This window comes from Scatophagus argus, chromosome 10 (genome assembly GCF_020382885.2).
Source record: "Scatophagus argus isolate fScaArg1 chromosome 10, fScaArg1.pri, whole genome shotgun sequence".
NCBI lineage: Eukaryota > Metazoa > Chordata > Actinopteri > Scatophagidae > Scatophagus > Scatophagus argus.
The window spans coordinates 8,145,238-8,159,971 of record NC_058502.1 but is presented as its reverse complement, the minus strand read 5'-3'; the positions used below and the strand labels follow the sequence as shown (position 1 = coordinate 8,159,971).

The window sequence follows — 14,734 nt, the reverse complement described above, 5'->3', positions numbered from 1 at the left end:
TGCTGCAGGCAAAAACGAACTACGGGAGTCTTTAAATCCTTCTTACTCCTACTCCGTTAATCCGACTGAATTTGTTTTCACTTTGTTGTTACTGCTTGCAATTTGTCATGGAAATAAGAAAATATGCCCATTTAACAATTTTCATTTGTGTATGTTGTACCTCAGTCTCATCCATGCTCGTCAACCAGTTTCTGTCTTCATTCTGCCTTCAAGGCTCCAATTGGAGGAAATATGAGCCATGTAAGTATATCAACAGAAATAACAAATCTAGTCTGTAACATACAGTTTTCCCCTTAATGTGAGGGGGGGGGGGGGGATCCCTTATATCTTTCATATAGATTATGTTTACACTAAAGTTAAATGTTTGAGGCCAAGACTCAAATTTATCCTCATTTATTTTGTGTCTGTGAAAGATTGGAGGATTTCTACTGGAAATCAAAATAAAGTTTTGTGGGTTTGAATCAATTATTGCATTAGTTTGTTACAACAGCTGGCTGCCACGTGTGAGCGAGTCAGACTCAGCATTAAGACACAGGCGTTGTTTAAAGGAAAGGATTATGATCAGCTACAAACTGAGGAACATCATTTGAGTGTGTAATTTCATTAAGTGGTGCACAGACTAAGTGATCCTGGGGCCTGTTGGGTACCTGCAGGTTTGGTAGCAGTTGCTCAATAATTCATCCCATGTTAAGGCTCGTGTTGAGCTTACTGAAACAGTAAAATTGCTTCCATTTATGTGGCCTTGCACTTTTATCCAAAGTGCTTTACTGTTTGCCTCTCAAACACACACGTGGCAGCAGGCTGCCGGCCTGACCTTCGGGAGCATCTTTGGGTTCAGTGGGAGAAAGAGCAAGAGACCGAAGTGGACAAACAACCCTGAACGCTGGGCGACATGTGCTTCAGATGGTCTCAGGGTGCACCTCCACAGTGAAGGGTATCATCACGGGGAGGCAGCTGCTGCTGCTGTGAGCAGCTACCAAACAACCGTGGACGAGAACTTCAAATGCAACTTTTGGATTGTCTTTACTCTCGAGGGCCTCCTGTTTGTCCTCACCACACCTCTCCTATAGCAGCTCTCTACAGAGGCCTTGAAGGTACAGTCCCCTACAGAGAGCTGCTACAGTCCATACCAGCCGCCACGCTGAGGCTCTGGTATTCAGTTTCAAGCCTCTCTTAACATTTTCTAACTACTGAGCGGTTCACCTGAGGCAACATTTTTAAAACAGAACGTAGCGTCTCGGAATAAAAACCTCCTCGATTTCTGATATTATCTTTAACTTTGTGATAGCATGTCAGCTGTCGTGTTATCTCTTGGATCTCTGATAACAACATGGTCTATTCTGAGAATATTGGGAAGGATTGACTTTGGAGGGAGTTGCATGTATGTGTGTGTGTGTGTGTGTCTATCCGGGCTCCCCGTGGTCGTTCTATTGGTCTTCCGAGTGGGTGGTCTGTTCCAAGAGAGGAGCACTGGAAACATTATACTTACACACACACACACACAGAGAGAGAGAGAGAGAGAGCGAGAGAGAGACAAAGGGAAACTGGGAATCACACCAACGCAGCACAGCAGAGGGTGGAGCAGGCAGAAGCCTTCTTCCAGATGTGTGACATTAATTTAGTTGATCCAAAACATGAACCGGTAGCTCCCACTCACTCATCACCACAGTGTGTGTGTGTGTGTGTGTGTGTGTGAGTGAAACATCAGAACTCAAACCTCAGAAATACACCTGCATGTCTACATTTTCATTTATTCTGTATACTTTGGAAAACCTGGTGAGAGAAGGAATCAAGATAAGGAAAGAGAAGACAAGTGAAATGACAAGTTCTCCTCCCTGAGTTTCAGGTGGAGGAAAAGATGGCGCAGGGAGGACTACAGGGAGACGAGGTGGATGATTAAAGTAGGGGAAAAGATGTGGAGCGGAGCAGGTTATGAGAACAGTCTCCACTCTGACCCATGGAGCAGCGCCCCTGGACTTTCATACAATACTTTCCACCGGGGAGGAGAGGTGGGGGGGGGGATACGGTGCATGGAAAGACAAAGAGAAAAAGAAAGAAAAAATGAAATTAAGTAAGAAGAGCGGAGGAGGAGGAGAACGAGAGGAGATGTAGGAGGACGGAAGTGGTTGATTGGGTCCCCCCAGAGATTCTTTTGTTTAGATTGTTCTGCATTTCACTCCTTTCACTCTCTCCCCTCCACCTCCCCTCCTTTTCTGACATCTGAGGTAGATTACAACAGAGACCCTGGGTCACATTTATGACTTAAATCAAGAACATATGGTGTATGTGTGTGTGTGAGTGTGTGTGCACATGTTTTTACATCCATTTCAATGCAGTGGGATTCCCCTCTGGTCCCCGAGTGGTGGTCAGATTTATTTTCTTGTCCATTGTCTCTCACTGGGACATCAAAGAACTATTGTTTGTTGATCAGCACGGATGCTGCAGGTTACTCGCAGGTCCTGGACGAAGGCGCATTCGCCTCTCGTCCACATCTTCCCCTCTTATCTCCGTTTGCTGAAACTGAACGTTTAAGCATGAAGGATCTCTAAGGAAAATCTGCAGCGTCAGCTCTTCCACAGAAACCATGTTTGGATTTTAAAACATTAAGCGTGGTCGTGCTTCTTTTTTTTTTTTTTCATTCAGGCCTCGACGAGGCTTGTTTAATGTCCCACACTCCGTACGGCATGTCTCACTCTTCAGAAAAAAAAACCTTTAATAAAAACCTCATGGACTAAAAAAAAAAACAAAAAAAAAACAAGATGTACCACATTCTTCAATTGCTGCCACACCCAAGCCCTGAAATTGAGTCACTGTTAGCAGGTAGAAGCATAAGTCTCCCCATTAACTCCAGCATGAGAGCACATCTGTAAAAGTGTCATTTGACTTTATTAGGATCGGCTTCACTCAGTTGAAGAAAAACAACTTTTGTCTTTGGAACGTTTATCTAGGAAGAAAAACAAATCTACAAAATAAGTTGTTGGAAGGACAACATATAAAACATCAAAATGTTTAACAAGAAGACAAAAACCAAAAGGGGGAAAAAGGCTCAAATGATTTTGTGTTTTTTTTTTGGATGCAGGGCATTTTCCACTTTTTGCCCTTTTGTTCACAAAATATTAACAAAAGGGGGGAGGAGGACAAAATGAAAAAAAAAAGTTATTTACAGTGCATATATATGTACATTAAGGCATTTTTGCTGGGGAGAAAGACGGTTGATCTGATACAACCCCACTTCTACACAATCAAATAAATAGTCAGATTTACCATGATACATTACAGTGCTATATTATATTTATGCTACCTGCAGTGAATGAACAAATACAGTTATAGGCACAGGCTAAATCACACCCTCAACATGGACATTCAAGAGTACTATAAAGGAGGAATTCGCATTTTTTCCACATTGTCATAAAACAATCCGCTCATGTCCACGTGTCTGTAAGCAGTTTACAGGCACCGACTGTGATAAGATCTCTTACTAAAGTGTTTCGGTGCAGGTGATGGGAGACATAATCCTCACTCTGTGGAAAAAATGTTCAACCAAAGTTACAATGACAGAATAATAAAATCAAAAGGGTATCATCCAAAGTCCTTTCAGTGTAAAATTCCCTCTTTGTGGTATTCCTCATTACAGTTTGTTCGTTGAAGCACAAAGAGGGAATTTAGCACCGATAAAACTTTGAAAGATACCCATACTGCTTTATCTCCAGCTGAACATCGCAATGCATTTTTTTCTTTACTTCATTGTTTCATTGTTGTTTTTGTCTCCCATCACTTGCACTGAAAATGTTCGAAGCGTGGGATCTCTTCATGGACAGGAACACTCGCAGTCATGAGCAAGTGTGAGGATTGTTCTAAAGAGACTTGATAAAATGTGAACTTATCCTTTAGCAGCACAAGCGTCCGTGTTCGATTGACTGATATAACCCAGTTGCAAGTTAGCTGTGTACAGAGTCAGAGAGTGAGAACCCTCAGAGAAAGGACCGTCTGTCATTGTAATTAAAAGGTTCCACGCTATGTCAGGATGTCAGTGAAGCGGCCTGAACCGAGCTGTTCAATTAACAACGAATGATGGGTAAACATTTAAAAGAAATAAACTTTTTTTTTTCCCCCCATGATGAATCTAGAGATGGAGTAGACCGGGGAAATAAAAACAGCACCACATGTATTTAAAAAGGACTGTCCACACTGGTCATAGCTCTGCTACCACTGGACAAACATACATAAACCAGAGAAGGAGGCACTTAATAAGGTGTCAGTGATGATGAAGAGGATACTTTGGTTAAAACTTTTGAAAGAAGTAAAACCCTGGACGAGATGCGATGAAAGTAAATGTATTTTGAAGACTTGTGCATCAAATACGGTCAAATCTGCTTAAACTGAATGAAACCTAGGATGTATCTGAGGGTCCCGCTTACATTTCTCTGGCTGGAAATCCGTCGAAATACATGAATAATTCATCGTCAATTGCTGCTCTTTAGCAATCATCCGCCTGCCTCTGTTTCTGTCGTCCTCAGAGCTCCTCTCCACTCTCTCTCTCTCTCTAAAATCAAAAATCTTTCTATCTCTCCATCTCCACCCCTCCCTCGTTTTTTCCCCCTGCACTATCTTCCCTCTCTCCAGAGTATAAATGCCTTCAATTTTTAATATCTGAACAGCAATGATTTGTGTGGTGTTCACAGAGCTTCAGTCTAGCAGTGATAATAATCGCTCCAGTGGTGAATGAGTTGAACGGGCCCAAAAAGGCTCAGACTTAAGATTACCAAGTCTAGTGCAAACCAAAGGATTTGTTAAAAAAGAAAAAAAAAATTAAATCTGGATATTCCAGTTATATAAACAAACTAACAAACCAAGGAGTAAAAAAAAAAAAGATTTGGCTTGACTAGTTTTGCAAACAAGAGCTTTGCTTTTATAAAAGAATAATAATAAAAAAAAATTATGAAGCCAGTTCTATGTTAGAACAGAGACAACAAAAGTACAGTTTTTGAGTGGTAAGTGCTTTCTTTCCAGTCAGTTTTTTTGGAGCTACCATTTTATTTTTGTTCATTTTTCTTCTTTGTGTTTGTCCACAGAAAACTATAACAAGTAACTCTGGAGGTTAAGGGACCAGGAACTTCATCCGGCCGTTATCTTTCTACTATACAACCTCCAAACTACCCCACTCTGGGTTAAGAGTAAAGCACATTTGTTCGGCTATCGTACCATTTTAGCACATGATAGCAGCACCAGGAGGAGCTGTGGTGTCAGTGAAAGTCGCTCTGCATCGGGCGGCTTGCAGGAAATGAAGCTCTGTGGGACGCAGAGTGAGTGCTTTACGTGAGTCCAGACAGTGCTTTTAGTATTTGTAGAGCGTGTTGCAAACGCTGCTAGTTCTGGTGTCTCTTCATGTGCAGGGCCAGGTGGTCAGAGCGGGAAAAGGAGCGCGAGCAGACGGCGCACTGGAAGGGTTTGGCGCCCGTGTGCTTCCGGTAATGACGCGTCAGCTCGTCCGAACGAGCGAAACGCCAGTCGCAGCTGTCCCACGTGCACCTGTACGGCTTCTCACCTGCGGGGCGGGAGGAAAGAGAAAGTCTGAATGAGTGACAAACCGAGCAAAACCGAGCTCAATTTTCTTGCTCGGCACTCCACCACAGAGCAGAGACGTGTCAGGGTGTAATCACAGCACTGATGACACCGATCATCATTAAAACAGACTCTTAATTCCCTGGGTTACATGATTCATACAACTGGGTGGAGGAACTGGGGAAACAGGCTTTACAGTCCGGTTGTCTAACAACATATGCAGTCCCAGGCATTCATCAAGCACACTAAAAGTTTCCCACGTATGACTCGACTGTATTGTCTTCCTTTGCCTCTGTGCTCTCTTTTGATGTTTGTAGTTCGCCTCTCTGTCACTTTGTCATCCCAGTAATCTTTGAGCTGCAACCTCGTGCAAAACTAGCATGACCTGTCTCCCTCAGCCCCAGCGCAGTCTAACCAACGCAACCCAACCGACCGGTCTGTGATGCACAGCAGCCATTCCAGGTTCACCAACCTGAATGTTGGCTGAACAGATCTGTTCAACCAAATTACAAATAGAGATTTTCACGCTAGTGGTATCATTGGTGGTAACTTTGATTTCATTTCTTTAGAAATATCTGTGTCTATTAGTAGAGATTTGGCCATATCATTCCCACAGCCATGTGGCAAATTAGGGCTGAGTTCTTGTGTCATCTTGCGGATCCAACCGCCTTGTGAGAGCAAAGGTCGGTGGCGGTAACACACCTCGAAGCCGGTTGGCTGAAGAGACAAAGGGCTGAACCCAAATGTCCACTTTCTGGAATGAATTCTGATTACCTCTACAGGTTTTACTTCAACAGATTTCTGTATCATGATGTTGTTGGATATTACTTTGCCGCTGCAAGATTCAACTAATGTAATTGTTTTTACGAATAAGGTCTTTTTGTTTTATTTAGTCAGCAATTCAGAAAAACTACAACATTATGTCTCTGTTGCAATGAGTTGTGGGTATTTATATCAGTGACGTCTGGTGAAGTCTGAACAATGAGCAGGAAGTCAGCTTGAAGCACCTTGTGGGCTTAAAGAAAAGTCTGGACGGCCCTCAGCCACATCCAGATGAAGTCTGGACATTTGGATTTAGTCGAGGAGGAGAGTGAAATTATAAATGCGGAGAAGGAAGCATCCCAACCAACCCAAGATGAGATCTTTTGTGTTTTAACTGTGCTGTCTCATGTGAGGCATTTCTTTTTGTTTGTATAGAGGTTTCAAATAAAAGAAGAAAATAATCAAATGTGATCAAGTTCGATACAGTGTGGTTATTTTAAACCAGTCCTTAATTGAATTTAGAGAACAATTACTGCGCAGTGATACTGATATATACTGTTACTGTGATATAAAAACCACACCTAGTCTGGCAACAATGGATGCTGAAGAAATAAAGCCAGTAGGGAAGGAACTTGATTCTTCCTTTTTCTTATTCTTTCTTTGGTTTGGCTCCTTTTCTTCCCTTTCTTTCTTTGCAATTTAAAGGTTAGACGAGATAACATCCAATTTAAGTTAGCAGGAATTTTTGCATCTCCACATAAGTGATTAAAAAGTGTCTTAAGAGTTAAGCCGCAGGGCTGTAAAGAGCAAATTATATTGGAATCTAATGGAAGGTGTGCTGTCTGGCTAGAAGTCTTTTCTCCTTCTCAGTCTTGTTTTAGCGTCTATATACAATTTTCTAATGTTCAAAAACAGGACAAGCAAAATGCAAACTGTTTGTAATCCTTCTGTAAATCCCACAGCATTTGTTCACAGACACAAAGTCCACATGGACAGCTCACAGACCTCACTGTGAACACTTTCTACTGGAACTACTTCAATGGAAAAAAAGTGGAAACTGTTGACAGTGTGCTCAGACTGATAAGACAACGGCTTCCGAAAAACAAACAAACAAAAAACACTTAAACAGTTTAAATGTCACTTTTTCAAAGCTCTGTGCAGCACAAACGTAACTCCATTCACGTCCGTTTAAGTGGGGTGGAGGCAGAAATCTGGACAAAATGAAAACCTATTTGTATGCTGGATACCAAAAGAGGAAAGTAAAAAAATACGTGGACTAACCCTTTAAACAGGCACAGCAGGAAAGGAAATTTGGAAATCAACCAGAGTATCAGCAGACTCACAAACACACACACACCTGAGAAGTGAACACTGAGGACAGACAAAAGACACCAAGACAAAAAAAACTGGGAGGAGTGTTTTCACAATATACTCGCAAACACATGCGCCCATGCAACTATGTGCATGCATGCACACACACACACACACACACACACACACACACACACACACAATCAGGGTAATGGATGTTGATGGAGATTAGAGTGGGAACTCCCGCGGGGACCCAAACGCATTAGGAATCATCTCATACAGATTACTGACAGGTGTGTGTGTGTGTGTGTGTGTGTGTGTGTGTGTGTGTGTGTGTGTGTGGACATATGTGTGAGTGTGTAAGTGCACATTCGAGCAGCTGAATAAGAGAAGTAAGATGAGTAACAGACAAAGATAGAAATAAAGGGTGACAGAAAGGGTTGAAGGTGGGAGGATGGCACAAAGCAGAGAGGAGGATGATTAGATGAATGAAAGCGACAGAAAAAAGCAGAGAGGATATGGAAGTTGCTGCTACATCCCTCCGTACGTGTCATGCTCTCATCTTGTGGTCTGTAATAACTGCAATAACCACAATCAGCCTGCAGCATGAATGACGCCAGATCTAATTGTCGTGTCATGTTCCCAGTACTGCATGTACTACAAATGCAAGGCACGCACACCCACAACGATGTTCTGCACAAGCAGTTCAGATTCACAACTGGAGCAGAATCTGGATCGCAAAGTTGTACAAGTGAGTTGTGTGTGTGTGTGTGTGTGTGTGTGTGTGTGTGTGTGTGTGTGTATCCAGATGAGTGAGGAATGCGTAGATATCAACAGAAACTTTGTTTTGTTAGCTGGAGTGAGGTGGGGCCCAACACCTTAGTGCTTGTTTGTTGACTTTGCTCATGCAAAACTAACAGTTCAAAACTAAACGTGAAAAGAAAGTGACTGAAACAAGGAAGAGAAGAAAGGGGAGAGGAAAGATAAAAGAAAATGAAGCGTGACGTGCACACAGATGATCTAACATATCTCCGTATCTGCACAGGCAGATCTTCATAGCGGCAAACAAGCCCAACTAGTCTCGGTAAAGCGTATTAAAGCATTTAAACATCGATGTCTGAACGGGAACCGGGACCCCAGGAGAGACGGCACTGTACGTCTAGCGCCGACCACATAGTCTGAGAGTCATCCCCTGGCAGAAGTGTGTCACTTCCACCTGTTTTGATGGAATAATATATTGGGCAGAGGATGGGAATGGGGTAGGATACATTTACACACACATGCCAGGAACACAACACTCTGCCTAGCAACATGGTGCCAGTGCAGATACCGAAATACGACTCACGCACGCAGCTTCGTTTTTTTTTCCGACAGGTTCTGATTAAAAAAGCTGCATTGATTAGAGGAATGGCTTACCCGTGTGAGTTCTGAGGTGGGCTTTCAGATGGGACGACTTGGTGTAGACCTTCTTGCAGCCTGATGACAAACAGGGAGGGAAGCACAAACAGAAGAAATTTAAACCAAATAACTCGTGTCAGACGTATTTGGCCAATACACTGAGCTGCGGTATGCGAGTTATGTGAACTAATGAAGAACACAAGCTGTTTGAAATGAGATATAGTAAATGTTTGTGCTGTCACGACTTTCAAAAAGTACTGTCGCTGAGTTTAAAAAAAAAAGCCTCCCACAGACGGTTAATTTTGTTTGGCATTAAATCTGTTTAAATTTAGGGTATTTACCAAGAAATTCATTCAGCTGCATGCCATTAATCACACAGAACAGTGGTCTGTTGAAAACATCTGCTCACTACACCTGTTAGTTTGACATCAAAGTGGAGATATTTTAATTTCAGGATTAGAAAACCTTTCGCACATAATGTTACACACGGTACGTAGATTACAACGTCAAAAGGTCGTGAGATTTTTGGATGATTTTGAAAGAGCCTTCTTACTTATTGACCTTAAATTAGGAAGTGACAGAATTTCATGTATTGCACAGTGAAGCACTGTGACTAATCTACATTTGGGTAAAGTGTAGATCTGTCCTTGCAAGGATATGATGAATCTGATTCATCTGACTTGAAAGAAGTTAGACATGTGCCAACATGCCGCAGGAGGCTCCACTTAAGCCCATTTTACACGCTGCCACAAGCTAGTTGATGTTACATGTCCTACAAGTAGCTGCACATCGCGTGTGTGTGTGAGTGTGTGAGCCAATTTTTTTTTCTTTTTTTTTTTTTGTTTAGGTGAAGCGCAACCTCAGTTGTGACTATATGCAAATATGTTAGTGGAAAATAAGGTCAAAAGACTCGGTGAGAAAATCTATGTAATTAACACACCCACGAGCAGGTTCATTCCACAATCATGCCAGCGATGACCTTAAAGCCACAGCGATGTGTGAGGGCTGACTGATGAGAGTGCCGCAGCCGTTTGAGGTTAGATAATAAATGCACAGCAGTTTTTAAATAGACAGTTAACTGAAAGGTAGTGACTGATGATCTCCACAGACAAAATATTTTAATTCCAGTACAGTGTGTGTTTTGTTGTGGCTGTAGTACATATTGTGAGTCATAAGCCTGGGAAAGTCAGCCGAGACACAACATGTAATCTGTAAAAAAAAATCACGAATGTCTTGAAATAAAGCTGATTTTGTGAGTGATCAGGAATTCACCTGACAACACAGCAGAGGTAAAATAAGCACATGCACGCGTGCGCGCACACACGCACACACACACACAGTGGCAGAACTGAACTATAGTCCTAACCTGGATAATCACAGTGATGGATCCGTCGTTTCTCCAAGTCTGGGTTGTTCCTCCGATTGTAGCGGACAGGCACGGTGGTCTGAGCTGGGGTTGGGGCTGGGGTCGTTACTGGGGCTTGGGGAAGGCCCGCTGCTTGGCCTGGGACCGGCGTGGAACCTGTACTGAGGGGCAGGGCCAAGCTGCCTGGTCCTGGGCCGGGACCGACCGCAGGGTTGCCACCGGCCAACTTGGAGGCGATTGTGGCTGCGTATGAGGGTGGAGGGGACATGGTGTGTAGCAGCTCCTTCTGCCTGTCAGGGCTGCCTGGCTCCGAGCTCGGCGGAGAGGGTGGAAGGTAGGGCACCTGCTGCTGGAGGAAATGGGGGTGCGTCTGAGCATGAGGATGCGTATATGCCCCGACACCCAGGCTGCAGTAGGCAGGCTTGGCCGTCTGCTCTTGCTGAGATGCGGAAGAAGCTATCGGCATATCATGGAAAGGGGTGTGGATTGTGGAAGTGGAAGTGTGTTGTATCTGCTGCTGTTGCTGCTGATGATGATGATGGTGATGATGATGCTGAGCCTGCATACCACTGCCATGGTGATGTTCTAAGCCAGAGTTTAGTAGCTGAAACAGTGAGCTGCCATTGTCATGGTGGTGGAGCTCCTGCTGCTCAAACTGTGACGACATTTCCTGTTTTACAAACACTTCTGGCACTGAGTCGCCACCACGGCTGCCTCCCGACTGGTTGAAAATACTGGTGAAGTCTGGTAACCCTGTTAGCGTCATGTTTACAGGTGAGGTTTCCATGACAACATTGCCGGGGCCATGGCCAGATGTGCCGCAGCTACTAGTGGGCGTTGCGCTGGGGCAGTGCAGCTGCAGGTTGGGAGAGAAACACGGGGAGGCAGATTCTGTTTTGATTTGGGTAAGACCTGTGTGGTTCTGGTGCTGAGGGGCCCGCGTCTGCTGAGACAGGCCCATTCTCAGGTAGGCGCCGTCGGGGAGGTAAAGATTCATGTTGAGGGTGTAGGGAGCCCCTGCGTGTTCGTCAGTGAAGAAATGATCCACCACGGACGCACTGTCTCTCTGTGATTTCTGCTGGCCGTCTGCAGGAGGTGGAAGGGAAAGCGGCTGAGGGGAGAGATACCTGTCCATCTCACACTTTGCCTATTGGTTTAAAAAAAAAGAAAAAAAAAAAGACAAACACACAAAATGCCTGGTTAAGAAACATCTCATTTTAGGGTGTTAAAGTAAACCTACACGGAAAAACATACCCAGCAGTGAGCTCAGCAAGCGCTTCTCGTGAGCCACCACGAAACTATTCGGAGGCGCTATTTTGAGAAGACAAAGGTTTAATAGGACAGTCACCACGAAAACATTTATCAAGTAGTCATCAATAGGCGGCTGCCACATTCCCTTTCTGCTTGCAAAGCTGAACTCAAACACCCACCAGCTGCGAGCGAGGCCAGCAGTTTGAGGTTGAGGCCATGCTGTGGTGCAAATGAAGAATCAGACCTAACACCTCTCATGTCAAACACGAGGAAATTCTGCAGTTCTGATAACACACTACAGAAGCTGCCCATCACTGATCAAACTGGCATCTCTGGTGAACAACTTTGCGTCAAACTAAGCCTCAGTGCACATTCTGCTTTGTGGTCTAATTCCTTGCGAATCTGAGAGATCTAACTGGCATAAAAGTTGGCGAAGCCCTGCAGCAGAGGATGAAACAGCAACATGAAAGGGAATGGGGAAACACCCATGACTCCCCGTCTGCTGCTGCAGAGGCAGCAGCACCAGCAGCAGCGGCAGCAGCAGCAGCAGCAGTCTGGGGATGGGCTGCTATTTCAAGGCTCCTGATCCTACCAGCTGTTATGTACAACTCTCTCCTCTGCTGCACAAGTTTCCTGCCTAACTGGGGGAGGGAGGGCAGAGTTGCCGGGACCTTTCTGTCCGAGGCTGAAGTCAGTTGTTGTCAGCGTGGTATGATGGTGAGAGGGGACGCCAAGAAGAGACCAACAACTGGTGACCAACTGGCTGGCACAGAAAACATGCGGTGAATGCGTTTGCGGGCGGAGCAGCTCGACTTCGCGTCCAGCTGGCCGAAGCCTGCTCTCTTATCGTCGCAAATAATGCAAAACAAAGTGTTTGCGAACATCACGCAGCAACACCGATTGAAATTTGGAGGCCGGGGAGGGGGAAATACACACACAACCTGGACCTACAACCAGTCTGCCACGCCCATTCAATGCAATACATCACTAATGTGTAAAGTCGGTTTGTTTTCTAACCTGAGTGTAGTCGTTCTGTCCTGCCTTGTCTGTGATCTTGCAATCCAAGCCGAACAACTCAGAGTCCTCCAGGGAGAATCCAGCGGGCAGAGTCGCCTTCTGCAGCGGATAGAATGGATCCTCCTGCCCGCCGCCGCTCATCGTGAGTGCCGCGGCCATGAAGCTCCGACGCAGCGCCGCAAGTGATCGCTCGTCCCCTGTTATGCAAAAAAAAAAAAAAGGAGGAGGATGCAGCCGCGCACTGAGGAAGAAGAAGGAGAGGAGCCGACGGGGTGTAGTGCGTGTGGTGGGGTTATTAATGCGCGCCTGTCTGCTCCATCTCCTTCCACTTGTTTCATCCCCTCCACCGGCCCACAGACAGTTTTCTATCTCCTGCTGTAGGGCGGAGCGGCCCAGTGTAAATACAGCACACGCACCGCCCACCAAAGGCTTTGATCATTCATTCACTGGCCACCGCCCTACGCTCCATCTAAATACATTAACCACACTGTCGTAAATGCATACACGTCCATTGTGGTGGTGAAGGTTAAAGGCACGCACCGGCCTTTTAAAACAACAACACATCTTTTTTTCTCCCCTCCTTTCCTTTTGAAAGCTTATGTCAGACCACATGCATCAGAAATTGGTGCTTAGAAATGTTATCATAGAATTCTAGCAATTCAGTTTTGTTTTTTACCTCCCCCACAGTTACATTTGATACAATGTCACTGTATAAACATTTAAAGGCGTATTCCAGAGATTTAGATCACTTCCATTAAGTTGTGGGTCTCAAAAGGAGAGCCATTAAGAAAAGATTGGCCACCTGCATTATATTTTACTCTCTCATTACACTCCCAAAGTCTCTTAAATATCTGCTTCTTTCAGAACCCAAAACCCCAGTTTGTAAAGCAGGTTTTCTGTCCTCCTCCAGAATATTTTTCCTGAAGATGAATGTTTGTGCTTCACTGTGTAGAAGGCTGTATGAGCAAAGTGTGTCACAGTCACGCCTGAAAGATTTTATTCAGACTATATTTTTTTTTTGTGTGTTCATTGAAAATCTGAGTTGAAGAGGCCCAGCCTACGAGCAGGATTTGTGACATCATAAATAGTTCAGAAGCCAATGCTGGTCAAATATTTGGTAGCATACACAAGTGTGATGTGGAAACTCGAAGCCTGCAGCATACGAACGCCGAGAACCGACTCCACAGTGAAGGAGGAGACATCTTGTGTCTAGCAGTTAAAAGTTGTGAAATATATTCTGAAATTTTTAATGAGGGAGAAGGAATAAGCACCATTTTAGGGATTTTAATGTGCTTTTTGTTTCCTGCAAAAACAATGTCAGACAGACATTAGAGAATGTTTTTATGGGTCTTAAGACACGTGTGAAGGGGATCTTTGAGTGTCATTAGAGATTATGTTTTTCAAATATTTGGAAATCTTCTGCAAAGAAGACATTAATGAGCAATTTTCACAGACTGAAAAGCAACCTGACTGGTGGAGCTGCCCTTTAATATGTGATGGTGAGGGCACACAGCACAAGATCACACATTTATCACACAGTTTGTTATGGAAAACACCGAAAAGTGGCCTGAACTTATCTGACACATATGAAAAATTTTATGGGTCATAAAAGTGATTCAAAGTATTTTATCTTCTAGGTATGTTATATAACAGGAAAACAAACGGGTGTATTGTGAAGTATCGTGGACTCATTTAAACAAAATATTAGAGAGGGAAAATGCCGGATGAAAAGTGACAAACCAGCAGTACACTGACCAAGTTTAATATGACACCGATAAGAACATGCTGTGAAATGATAATGGTATGCCCAGTATGTCTATATTTAAAGCCAAAGGAGCCTGGGCTCGGGCAAATCGGAGGCTAAAGTTCCTGCAGCGGTGTTTGTCTGTAGCCACCGGTATCTGAAAACCTGGAAAAGATGAGGAAATAATGATAGACAGACCTAATAAAACAGACCACTGCCAAGAAAGAGGAATTTTTGGGCAGTCAGTTAGCTAGGAATGTGTACCCTGTGGAAGGTAATACCTCTGCTTTTGGACCAGTACGCAGAGAATTTATCCTCTCTGA

At 44.1% G+C, this 14,734-nt stretch overlaps 1 protein-coding gene across 2 annotated transcripts; it reads right to left on the bottom strand.

Annotated features, from left to right (window-relative positions):
• Positions 1–2,863: 2,863 nt before the first annotated feature.
• On the bottom strand, positions 2,864–13,047 carry klf5a (Kruppel-like factor 5a). 2 transcript variants are annotated; one of them, XM_046402454.1, is made up of 5 exons: positions 12,243–12,492; positions 11,654–11,710; positions 10,400–11,546; positions 9,052–9,111; positions 2,864–5,545 (listed from the first exon to the last, which is right to left on the bottom strand). In XM_046402454.1, the coding sequence occupies exons 3-5, from the start codon at positions 11,532–11,534 to the stop codon at positions 5,367–5,369; spliced, it is 1,374 nt and encodes a 457-aa protein (XP_046258410.1). In that variant the 5' UTR covers positions 11,535–11,546; positions 11,654–11,710; positions 12,243–12,492; the 3' UTR covers positions 2,864–5,366. The 2 variants fall into 2 exon arrangements, with proteins under 2 accessions (XP_046258410.1, XP_046258409.1); XM_046402453.1 differs by lacking the exons at positions 11,654–11,710; positions 12,243–12,492 and adding an exon at positions 12,668–13,047.
• Positions 13,048–14,734: the final 1,687 nt, after the last annotated feature.